At 40.8% G+C, this 12,191-nt stretch overlaps 1 protein-coding gene across 1 annotated transcript in view; it reads left to right on the forward strand.

Moving 5' to 3' along the window:
• Positions 1 to 803: 803 nt before the first annotated feature.
• Positions 804 to 12,191, forward strand: part of TAC3 (tachykinin precursor 3) — a 33,251-nt gene continuing 21,863 nt past the window's right edge. Inside the window, exon 1 of the mRNA XM_069972279.1 lies at positions 804 to 914. Within this exon, the coding sequence (XP_069828380.1) occupies positions 804 to 914 (111 nt within the window). The remainder of the gene's footprint in view (positions 915 to 12,191) is intronic.

Genomic DNA, 12,191 nt, shown 5'->3' on the forward strand with positions numbered 1-12,191 from the left:
TATCTATGCGTTCTGAAGCCAAAGTCATAGCAACAATTAAAGGTGCTTTTACACGGGCTGATTGTTAGCTGAATGAGCGTTTGTGGGAACACTAGTTCCTGGTAATTGACCCCTGTAAAAGGGCCAGTGATCGACAAACAAGAAAACACTTGTTTATTAGATGATTAACTTTTTTGTGCCGCCATTAAAATCATCTTTATCAAATGCAAATCACCCTGTGTAAACAGTTAATGTTCAGCCAACAAACATGACTGTTAAAAATTAAAGGGCTGCAAGTACAATCCAGCAATTGTTTGTGAGGCCCAGCCTTTAATTGATTGAGACATATGAAGGCTCTATAAACAAGTGCCATGTGTGATCATTGGGACTGGAACTTGTCACAAAGGCGGAGTGACTTGGTGCAACCACACCCCACCTGGTCCCCCCAATAACTACACCCCTGCTCAATGAAGATCAGAATTGGCTCTACTGCCAGGTCTTGACATCTCTACAAAATTCACCAAACAATTTCTGAGGTCCTGGAAAACTAACAGAAGGTTTGAACTTTGTACCTGCTAGTACAGTAACTGTCGTCGTCCCCCAGCCCTCAGTGCATCCAGCTTCTTCTGCACTGCCTACTCATGCATAGTTATGTATGCATAATGTACAGCACCGTGGGGTATTCTATGAGCCAATATAGCAGTACAGTGATCTGTTGTTGCATTTGTAGTCTTCCTTTTAAAAAAATCATTGATTTATCTACATTTAAATTCTCAGTTACTGTTCCTAAATCGTGACACAAGAAGACCCTTCTCCTTGGTAAGATGAGAAATTCTGCCCTTGGCCTGGCAATACTATTCTTCATGGCAGTGCGGACATGTAGAGGAAGCTGTGTTGAACCACAGGACACTCAGGGCACTGCTGCACAGTTCAAGGTAAGACATCTTGTTTCTTAAAGCACACCTGTCACCAAGTCCGCTGGATGGAAGTTGGAGTATCCTTGGATACGAACATGCGCAACTCCCAATGGATCAGAATGGGTGTCACACACATTACTGTCACAGTGTACTCATATCCATGGATACTCTAGTCCCAGAAAGAAATTCACTGCCAATTGGGTCAGTGGACTTTCTGACAAGTATACTTGAAAGAGTATCTGCCACTTAAAAACACTTTTGATATCTCAGAGGGACCTATCAAAAGTTTTTATCAGTCATAGTCTAAACAAGCCGGAAGACCCTTACCCTTTCCGTCTCCTTCTACTGCCCCCCTCCCTTTCAAGACAGCTGATGTAAGCAAGTCCCTATCTGACATTGTAATCCAACGCTCTAGTGTGCTCTAGTGAGATTACATCTGGAATACTGTGTCCAGTTCTGAAGACCTCACCTACAAAAGATATTGATAAAATAGAAAGGGTTTAAAGACGGGCTACAAAAATGGTGGAGTATGTCAGGCATGAAACATGCCAAGAAATACTTGACTTAAAGCGACTCTGTAGCCACAATCTGCACCTCCCCCCAAACCGCTTGTACCGTCATCCAAAGCTTTTCCGCTGCTTTTCATCCAAGATCTGTCCTGGGGTCCATTCGGCAGATGATGCAGTTATTGTCCTAAAAAACAACTTTTAAACTGGCATCCCTGTGTCAAATTGGCGTGGCAAAGAGTGTCTGTTCCCTAGGCCTGCACCGCCTCTTTGTTCCTCCTCCCCACCCGACTCATCATTAGGAATGCCCCAGGCAGGATTTCTCCTATTCATCACTTGATTGAACACTGTACATGTGTCTGGATGATCCAGCACAGGTGCAGTGTTCAGACAAGTGATGGGACATTCCTAATAGTGAAGAGGGCGGAGAAGAGAGACAGAGAGGTGGTGCAGGCCTAGGGCACAGATACTCTAGGCCACACCAATTTGACACAGCTCTGCAAGTTTAAAAGTTGTTTTTTTAGGACAATAACTGCATCACCTGCTGAACACACCCCAGGACAGATCTTGGATTAAAAGCAGCTATCAGGATTGTAGGTACAGAGTCTCTTTAAAGATTTGACATTATCGAAACCTTTAAATATTTTAAAGGACTATGTGAGATTCAAAAGGGATGTGTTTTTAATAAAAAAAAAACAGAACACAAGAACAAGGGTTTAGTTAGAGGTTAGTTGGGGGAAAGATCAGAAGCTACATGAGAAAACATTACTTTACTGAAAAAGGAACACACTTCAAGCAGATGTGGTAGGTAAATCTACAATAACTGAATGTAAACCTTCCTGGGATAAACATATATCTATCCTAAGATAAATAATAAGGGCAGACTAGATAGACCCAGTGGACTTTTTCTGCCAACAACTAAGTGCTCTCTCTAAACTTCAGATCTGGGTGTATTTTCTTCCTTTTGCATCTTTCTGTAAATATTCAGTTTCTGGCTTGATATTTGCTGAATGGTTGGCTCTTCCTAGTGTGATGTCACAGCATGACTGTTCTCTGAGCCAATTAGATGTCTCCACTGTTACTTTACCACATTCATACTGTCAGACTGGGGTCACAGAGCAGATACTGGGGGGTGGGGGGAGGCTTAATCTATGCAAGCATCTACTTTAAATTACATGTAATCGTTGTTACTATCATTGTGCACCCACAAATAAGACTTATAGTGAATGTGACTTTTAGATGTCACATGTCGCAGGTAGCAAGCATGGGAGATGCAATAGATGAAGGATATATAGTTTTTTAATGCATGTAGGTTTTTGGGATTGCTGCCTGTAGGCAAAGGGTGGATGCAGAGCAGTATAACCTTCTGGACCAGGAGACACCATAATGCATGACAACACAGGTTGCCATTTGTTGGTCTTTTAGGCTGCGTTCACACTACGTATATTTCAGTGAGTATTGCAACCAAAACCAGGAGTGGATTAAAAACACAGAAAGGATCTGTCCACACAATGGTGAAATTGAGTGGATGGCCGCCATATAACAGTAAATAACTGCCATTATTTCAATATAACAGCCGTTGTTCTAAAATAACAGCAAATATTTGCCATTAAATGGCGGCCATCCACTCAATTTCAACATTGTGTGAACAGATCCTTTCTGTGTTTTTAATCCACTCCTGGTTTTGGTTGCAATACTGACTGAAATATACTGACTAAAATATACGTATACTGACTGAAATATAGGTAGTGTGAACGCAGCCTTAAGCAGGAATGTCTCAACACGAGCAGGAAGAATACCAGCACAATCCTCTCAGGCAGAAGGCTCCATGCTTAAAGAGGATGTACCATCAGGTACATCCTCTTTATTCTGACCCAGGGATAGAATGGCGCAGTCACGGGGAAGCCGGTGCCACAATCTGTTTTGTGAACCGCGGCCCGGTTCCCGTGTACGGCGCCGTTCTATGCACAGGTACCGGGCCGTGACTGAAGCACAGGAGGCGGGCCGGCCGCGCCATAGAGGGGAGGGTATTCCCCGCTGTGACATCATGGCGGGCGGAAAATTAATTAATTACATTCCTTCCCCATGCGTTAGGTCTGCAAAATTGAGGATGTGTGAAAGCAGCCTTATGGACCTGTTGATCTCGGCTAACTATGGGTAGCAAATGGAGCACATCCCAGTGCCTTCTTTAGCAATAGGCCCTTTCTGGTCTGGTCTGATCAATTTAAATCTATATAAAAGAGTTTATTCTTAATTATCCCTTGTTCTTAACAGCATGCAGTCTTAAAAATAAAGAATAATCATACTTGCTGTTGCACAGATTCAACATTTTATTTTTCCAGCCATATTTACATGGCTGAGGTTTACTTGGTATTCATCACCCTGATGCTCATATTCGGGATCAGCTTACCTGATCATGACACACAGTTGACGGTGTCTGTGCCTGCCCACGTAGGGCGAGTAATGTATCACTATGTTCATAAGCGTTGGGAGTATTACATGTGTACAGATTGTCTTTCCATATCCAGTTATCTGCTCATGCATTTTATTTAGTAGCTATTATCTGTACACATACTCTTGGCTTTGTTGGGTGAATTCATTTGCTATTTCTGCCTTCAGCCTTCAGTAAACAAACAGAATCACATTCTCTCTACAGGATTGTAATAAATATATGGAAACTAAAGATTTAGTAAAATACCAGCAATACACATGAAACTACTGTCAGCTGAGTACATTTATCTGCTATTTCTTTTTCCTTCACCATAAATGTCTTATTTTTTTATGGGAACATAGCAAATTCAACAAACCATAGGCTTCTTTCCACTGAGATTTCCAATAGGGATAATTACCCATCAAGCTTCCTATATATAAAGTAGCTTAAAGGGGTTATCCAGTGAAAATCTTTCAGCTGGTGTCAGAAAGTTATATAGATTTGTAATTTACTTCTATTAAAAAATCTCAAGTCTTCCCATACTTATTAGCTGCTGTATGTCCTGCAGGAAATGTTTTTTTCCTCTTCGACCTCAGGCAGCACAGCTGGGATATTCTGTTCCCCAGACTCCACCCTAGGACCATCCACCTAGCATGGTAATCAAGAAATTAGCATGTTTAATTGATGGCCTATAAGAACCCACTCTCACATGTTTTTTTCTGTCCTCATTCCACCAGCAGGAGTGTGTAGCATCTAATTTTTTTGCTCAAAATTGTAGTTTTTAGAAATTCAGCTTATTCGCTGATGTCCTTCAATATTTACCCTCCCCTGGTTTTTAGCTATAAAAATCCCAACTGTACTGCCTGAAGACAAAGAGGAAAAAGAAAATTTGTCTTACCTGTAATTTTGCTTTCCTGGAGTCTAAAGGCAGCACACATATACCAAACCAATGATCTATTTTTAGTGATTTGTCTATATTTAAAACATATGTGAGAGTGGGTTCTTATAGGCCCTCAATTAAACATGCTAATTTCTTGATTGCTATGCTAGGTGGAAGGTCCTAGGGTGGAGTCTGCAGGACAGAATATCCCAGCTGTGCTGCCTGAGGACTTCAGGAAAGCAAAATTACAGGTAAAACAAATTTTCTCTATTTTCAGTCTGACACAGTGCTCTCTGCTGAGAATCCCCATAGAAAACCTCTCCTGCTCTGGACAGTTCCTGTCTCGGCCAGAGATGTCAGCAGAGAGCACTATGTCAGACTAATAAAACAGCATTTCCTGCATGTCATATGGGAGCTAATAAGTATGGGAAGACGTGAGATTTTTTTTAATAGAAGTAAATTACATATCTTTATAACTTTCTGATATCAGTTGATTTGAAAGAAAAAGATTTTCGCTGGACAACCCCTTTAAAAAAAACCAGGAAACTGACACGTCCAAACAACTATTATCTCATGTGTATGGCTAGCTTACAGGAATATCCAATAGGCAACATAGGCAAGAGATGAACGTTTGGCCATGTGGAATATTCATGTGTATGGAAAAGTCAGGAGAAATGACAATGAACGATCGACAGTTATTGAAAGTGCATGGCCAGCTATATCATTGGTGGTATGCTATTGATTTGTGTATAATGTTCCTGCAGCCTTTCCTGTTTTTAATCCAAACTCTGGAATACCCCTTTAAGGGCTAGGACACACAGCTGATCAGCTTCCAAGAGGTTTCAGTGTATCCATCTGCTGTAGCCACACAATAATGCATAACTGTAACTTTTATAGCACAAGTATGAACTTTGTTTCTGTTGTTGTGTTCCCTGTGGTTCCAGCTGTCATCCTCTTTCCATGTTAATTCACATCATAATTTGGTCTTTCTGCTGTGTACTAGAAAGTTCCAGCAGAGCAATGTACAGACATCTGTTCAATGAATTCTCAGTCTTCCATACACTGTATATTATGAAAGAGTCATGCTAATAACACAAGGATCCAGAAACAAACACAAAACTTAGAAGCAGAAGGATTTCAGAGGAGTAAGGTGTATAAGGATAGGCAACATTTTTATCTAAGTCAGCTTTGTTTTTTGTTTTTGTAAATGTAATTTTCATGTTTGTCAAGAAATCAAAGTAAACTAGTGTTTTTTTGAGGACATACTTTAAGAATCCTTCATTTCTCTATATAAAATAAGTCTATCACTGCACACAAAGGACAGGTCAATATAAGGTCTGTAAGGTGATAGTGACCCTAGTAGTAACTGCTCCAATACCAGCTTCAGGCTGGTTAGTGTTCTGCTGAAACTTTGGGGTACATTATTTTGTAAGAAAAGAGGCTTGCTTAAAGTGACTCTGTACCCACAATCTGTCCCCCCCAAACCACTTGTACCTTCGGATAGCTGCTCTTAATACAAGATCTGTCCTGGGGTCCGTTCGGCAGGTGATGCAGTTATTGTCCTAAAAAACTACTTTTAAACTTGCAGCCCTGTGCCAAACGGCCATGGCTTAGAGTATCTGTGCCCTAACTTTGCACCACCCCTCAGTCCCTCCTCCCCATCCTCTTCATCATTAGGAATGCCACTGGCAGTATTTTTCCTATTCCTCTGCAGTGAACACTGCACAAGTTGCCGTAATGATCCAGCCCATGTGCCGTGCTGACACAGCTGATGAATAGGAGACAATCTGCAAGGGGCATCCCTAATGATGAAGAGGGCGGGGAGCAGGGACGGAGGAGTTGTGCCAGCTTAATGCATACACACTCTAGGCCACGGCCATTTGGCACAGGGCTGCAAGTTGAAAAGTTGTTTTTTTTGGACAATAACTGCATCACCTGCCGAATGGACCCCAGGACAGATCTTGGATTAAAAGCAGCTATCCGAAGGTACAAGTGGTTTGGGGAGGGTCAGATTGTGGGTAGAGAGTCACTTTAAGAATCCTGTCACACACTACTGGTGGGAAGGTCTGACCCTGCAAAAAATTATTTAGGATAAATAAAACACCAATCTGGATCATTCACTCAATAGAATGAATCACTATTTTTAGATCATGTCTCCCTTTTTCTCTCTTTTTTTTTCTTGCATTTATTTACTTAGATAGTATGTCAATGTAAACGATGCATTTAGTATTCACATGGCCAAAGCTTGGTGACCCTAATTCAGAGTACTAGCACAGAAATAGCAATGCAGTAGCTTTTACACATGGATTATAATGAATTAGAAAACCAGAGAAAACAAGGGGCAATGTTAAACAACAAGAGTGAAGAGCAATTAAGTAATAGCTAGACATAGAAGACTATACACTGGCGGAAATGACCTAGTACAAGGTGTTAGAGACATAATATTAATAGTTATAATAACCACAACAACACTGGTTATTTCTGAAGAACACAGGGTACATTTACATTGCATTAGAGCTGCCTAGTATTATCATTGACAGCTTTTATCACTGTATAACCCATTTTCTCCCCTGCTGAGCAAAAGTTTCCCTTGATGGTAGCTGTCAATGGAAGTTTTACTGTAACTTAAGTGAGCTACATAAAAAGGTTGGACTTGCCATCTGGTAGTTCACATAGATCTGTGCTTTTAGAATAGTATTTCATACTTAGGTCTCACTCACATGTCCCTTATTCTGTCCGCAATTGCAGACAGCACTATAGCCTAATTTGTTCTTGGGCCGTGATCAGTGTGGCAACCCCCCCCCCCCCCCCCCCCCCCCCCCCAAACGGGCAGGTCCTAGTATAGGCCCAGAATTGCAGCAATAATCACTATTTTTCAGTGTATCAAGTATGTACATTGAGGACAACTACGGATGTGTGAATGTAGCCTTACTCTACGGAGCAGCTATCAGAGTACAGCTATTCTATTCTCTCTTCCCTCTTCCTTGAAGAAGAAAAAAAGAAGCTACCTGGGATCAGGCTCCTAGAATTTATCTTCCTGTTTGTGTAGGCGGCAGCGTAGAACACATAGATTTACAATTACAATTCACTGTTCACAGTGCCTTAATAGCTTCTATCTTTAGGGGGCAGATACATGAGATAATGAAACACTGTTACAAAACTAATGAAACCCGCTGGAATGGAATCATGATAGCTGTGTGAACACTGCCTTAGCATACAGTATCAGTTCTAATTTTAATATTTAATAGATTTATTTTGGCTGCAATGAAAGATATACAGTAGTGTGCTATAGTGAAAAATGAAGTTCTTATGACTTATCTAAATTTTAACCACTTAGTCTAAGTACTGAACAGCTTATTGATCAAATCAGTTTTTATACTTAACACAAGTTATATAATAATATAATATAGCAAATACTATATCACCTTATTATGCTATGGTATATAATCATAAGGAGCTAGATGTACTTCAGGATGGTAAATGTGAATATGCTTTTTTTTGTTTTGTTTTTTCCTTTATTTTATTTTTATTTAGGCTACAGTAATGGGTTATCTAGGCTTAGGCTGCATTACCACATTACGTGTTGCTCACGGAATACGGACGTGGAATGCCTGTAACGGACTCTCCCCCTGCCAGGGCAGCATCTGCAATTAGATGCTGGGAGCAGGAGGAACTGTACAGAAATGTGCTGCGCTGTAATGACAGCGCCGAGTGGCTGATTCATTACAGTGCAGCGTATATCCATACAGTTCCCCCGCTCCCAGCATCTAATTACAGATGCTGCCGGGCGCGGGAGAGTCCGTTACAGGCATTCCACGTCCGTGTTATGTGAGGAACACATAATGTGGGAATGTAGCCTTAGGGCCCTAGGCAAAGAAAGGTATAGTTGTGTATAAACTTGTAGAGAACGTGTTGATCCAGCACTCAAAACAAAAATGTCCTGTTAAAACCTTGTAGCTTAATTCCATATCAAAAAATTGTTAAAAGCTTGCTGTAGGAGCTATAGGAGCACGCTCCAGACAATGCACACTTAATCATGTCACTGTTCCAACCACCCATTGCCTCCTTCGGTCATGCCCACCTAAAGAATGGCCTGGTAAGGCATAATTGAATATGCATAGGTAGGCATGGCCAAAGGAGGTAGTGGGTGAGCTGAATGGTGCTCTAGGGGCCAAGGAACGCTCTTCCAGTTCTTCCAGAGTGCAAATTTACATATTTCTGTTTGATTAAAGGAGAAGTCCAGCCCCCAGGGTTTTTATTTAAATGGCAGTGGCACAGGGAAAAAAAAACAAAAACTTGGTGGAAAGTTCACCCCTTCTCCCTGGCATACACCTGCTGTATGCCCTGGTCACTTAATAGGCGGGCATGGAAAGGCGTGGCAAGTGGGAAGGAGGTGTGGCCTCCTCAAGGTGCCTCATTTATCTTTATTTACACTTGCCCACAGGCATAAATCATGATACAAATCTACACCTGCTGGAAACAGGTGCAGATTTGTTGCACAGGACGCAGGGACGGTCGAGTTTAATAGGAGGCATGGGCTCTTAGTGAATCTGGCTGAGAGAAAGAGGGCAGGCCTAAATATTTAACAGCTTACTGAACATATCAGTTTTTATACATATAAGAATATAATATAGTAAATACTGTATCACCTTATTAAGCCATCATAATTGTAAGGAAGCTACCTGTACTTCATGATGGTAAATGTGAAATTTTTTTTTCCCCCATTTAAATTTTTTTTAAATATTTATTTATTTTTATTTAGAAACATAAATAAGTTATCGGGCCTTATGGCCCTATTACATGGAGAGATAATTTGGGAAAAATCATTTCGTTTAAATTTAAGTGAAATCAAATAACTAAAAAAAATTTGTATATTTTTGATCATATCTTTTGAGCTGAGCATAAAATCATTGATAATCTTCGCTAATCGCTCGCAAATCTTTTAGTTTATGTGTACATTGTTCATTCGTTATTATGATTGTATTGCAATTGTGACTAACAACTATCGTTCTGTGTATTATGGTGAATGATTTCAGGTTGTGATTTATTAAAGTGATTTATTCCAATCGTTTATCATTAATTGGGGGAAATGAAAAATTGCTTTGTCTAATAGGACTCTTAGACAATTGATAACCTATTTTGAGTATAGACCACTGGCTTTTGCCTATCCACATAAGAAAGTTTAGGCAGGTCCTTACCAATTTTATATGAGCATGGGGACTTAAAGGGGTACAAAAACATGGACACTTTTGTCCCACCCTTGTCTCCAGTTCAGGTGTGGTTTGCAATTAAGCTCCATTCACTTCAATGGAACTGAGTTTCAAACCCTACCCAATCTAGAGAGAAGAGTAGTGCAAAAGTTGCCATGTTTTTATAGCACTGGATAACCACTTTAATTAGTAACATGCTCACACATGTACCTATGAGTTTCTACCTAAGGGTATGTGCACACTGAGCAATTGTCGAGGAATTGTAGCTGAAAATTTGCAGGCAGAATTCAAGCAGAATTTAAGCCCCCCATTGACTTCTATAGGATATATCTAGCAGATCGACAGCAGAAAATTCTGCTCGGAAATTCTGCAGTGTGAACAACAGAGCAGAAAACCCATTGAACACAATGGGACTTTGCTCTGTACATTTTTTATGGGAGGAATTTCAAGCTAAATTTCAAGCTGAATTTCAAGCTGAATTCCTCACCTTTTCCTCAGTGTGCACATACCCCAACAATGCTCAACTCATGCCCCCTGCTAATTCCTATCAGCAGCATGGTGCACAATGGCAGAATTGCCCAGCTCCATGTAGCTTGACCACTCAGAAACCGCAGCCTATACGCCAGTACTAAGGCAATGTAAAATATACAGATTACCCATATTAACAGCATAAAGTTTTTATCGTCTGTCTTCAAAATCAATATATAAACCTCTCCACTTTGCTATTAGGGGAGTGGGCCAGATGCCATGAAAAAAGGCGCAGATTTTTGCTCATATTTTGTGACGAAAATCTGTGCCTTTTCCGCAGCATTCGCCAGGGTGCATGTTAATAAATATATGCCCCAATTCGTCTACCATCCATTCTTACATCTAACCATCTGTGAAGTTTCTTGTATTTTCTTAATAAAGAATGAAAGCACCGTGGCGTTCCTCTAGATTTTCAGCTTCGAGGTTGTGATGAATAGGCGGAACTCTACAATTCTTGTTTTTATGGATTGAGTATTTTGTCTGTCTCTTTGGGTGATTCGTATTTCAATCTTCTCTTCCCCTACACATGCCTTTAGGCACTTTCATCTTAAATCATATTAAGATGGTTATGGTTAAGTCATTTATTTTCCATTTATCTTATTTAGATATAATGGAGAGAAATGGGTCTGACATTTTCCTTAGACCAATTTTATACCAAAGTACTATGAAAGCCACTCATACCAATGCATGCTAGCTGTATCTTGTGTATTATGTGGAGGTCATTTCAGATACAAATACAATGCAGGAATGCTAGTCATATTTTTTTATGTTCTGATATTGAGTTACCTCTTTGTCCAGGGTAACATAATTGATAACCTATCCAAAAGATAGGCTACCTATAGTTGATCTCTGGGGTGCCGACACTTGGCTCCACTGTCGATCAGCTGTACACTGTCTGCACTATAGTGAGAATAGGAGACTGCAGTACATCAGCACCACCGCTATACTGGGAAACCCTTCTTTAATAGTGTAAGGGCAATGCACACGATTGTATTTAGTGCACAAGAAGCCAGCTGCCTCATTGGATATAATGCACCCCCCTGAAAGCATCAGTTTTAGTACTTTAACAAAAAAAACTCAGTAGGTGATATGGCACTGAACTGTGCTGGCCACAATATGGTTCAGTATGGCAAAAATGGTGATTTTTGACTTTTTTATTATATACTTTCAAACGTTTGTAGGAGCTATAGGAGCATGCTCCAGAGAATTTTTTTGACCGTTTTATTTTATACCTTCACCTTTCATCCTCAATTACAGTTACAGTTGTGTGCATTGCTAATAAGTATATTTTATTGCATTATTTTGTACATTTTTAAAAATTCTTGTATTCAAGATGAGCACAACTCAAGCATGCTCAAAGGCCCTATTCCACGAGCCGACAGTGAGGAGCAAGTGAGCTCCTCGTTCCCTGCTCGCTGCCACCGCTAGTACATGTGGCGGCAGCGGGCAGGTGAGTGCTGGAGGGGTCGCAGGGAGCTGCGGGGGGGGGGGGGGGGGGCTGCCTGGGTGATTGTCCGGGCAACTCATAGGGGATATCGGCGGTCTGCTGCCGCCGATCCTGTTCACTGGAGCAGTGGCAGCAGATCACTGCTAATACAGTCGTTTGTTTTTTAACATGATTAAAAAACAAACGACTGCAACCAACAGCCGACATGATCGTTGCCTTCTATTCCACAGGACGATTATTGGCCGAATACAGCCGATAATCGTTCCGTGGAATAGGGCCTTAAGTCAGATTGT

The sequence above is a fragment of the Dendropsophus ebraccatus genome, chromosome 5 (assembly GCF_027789765.1).
Source record: "Dendropsophus ebraccatus isolate aDenEbr1 chromosome 5, aDenEbr1.pat, whole genome shotgun sequence".
In the NCBI taxonomy this organism is placed as follows: domain Eukaryota; kingdom Metazoa; phylum Chordata; class Amphibia; order Anura; family Hylidae; genus Dendropsophus; species Dendropsophus ebraccatus.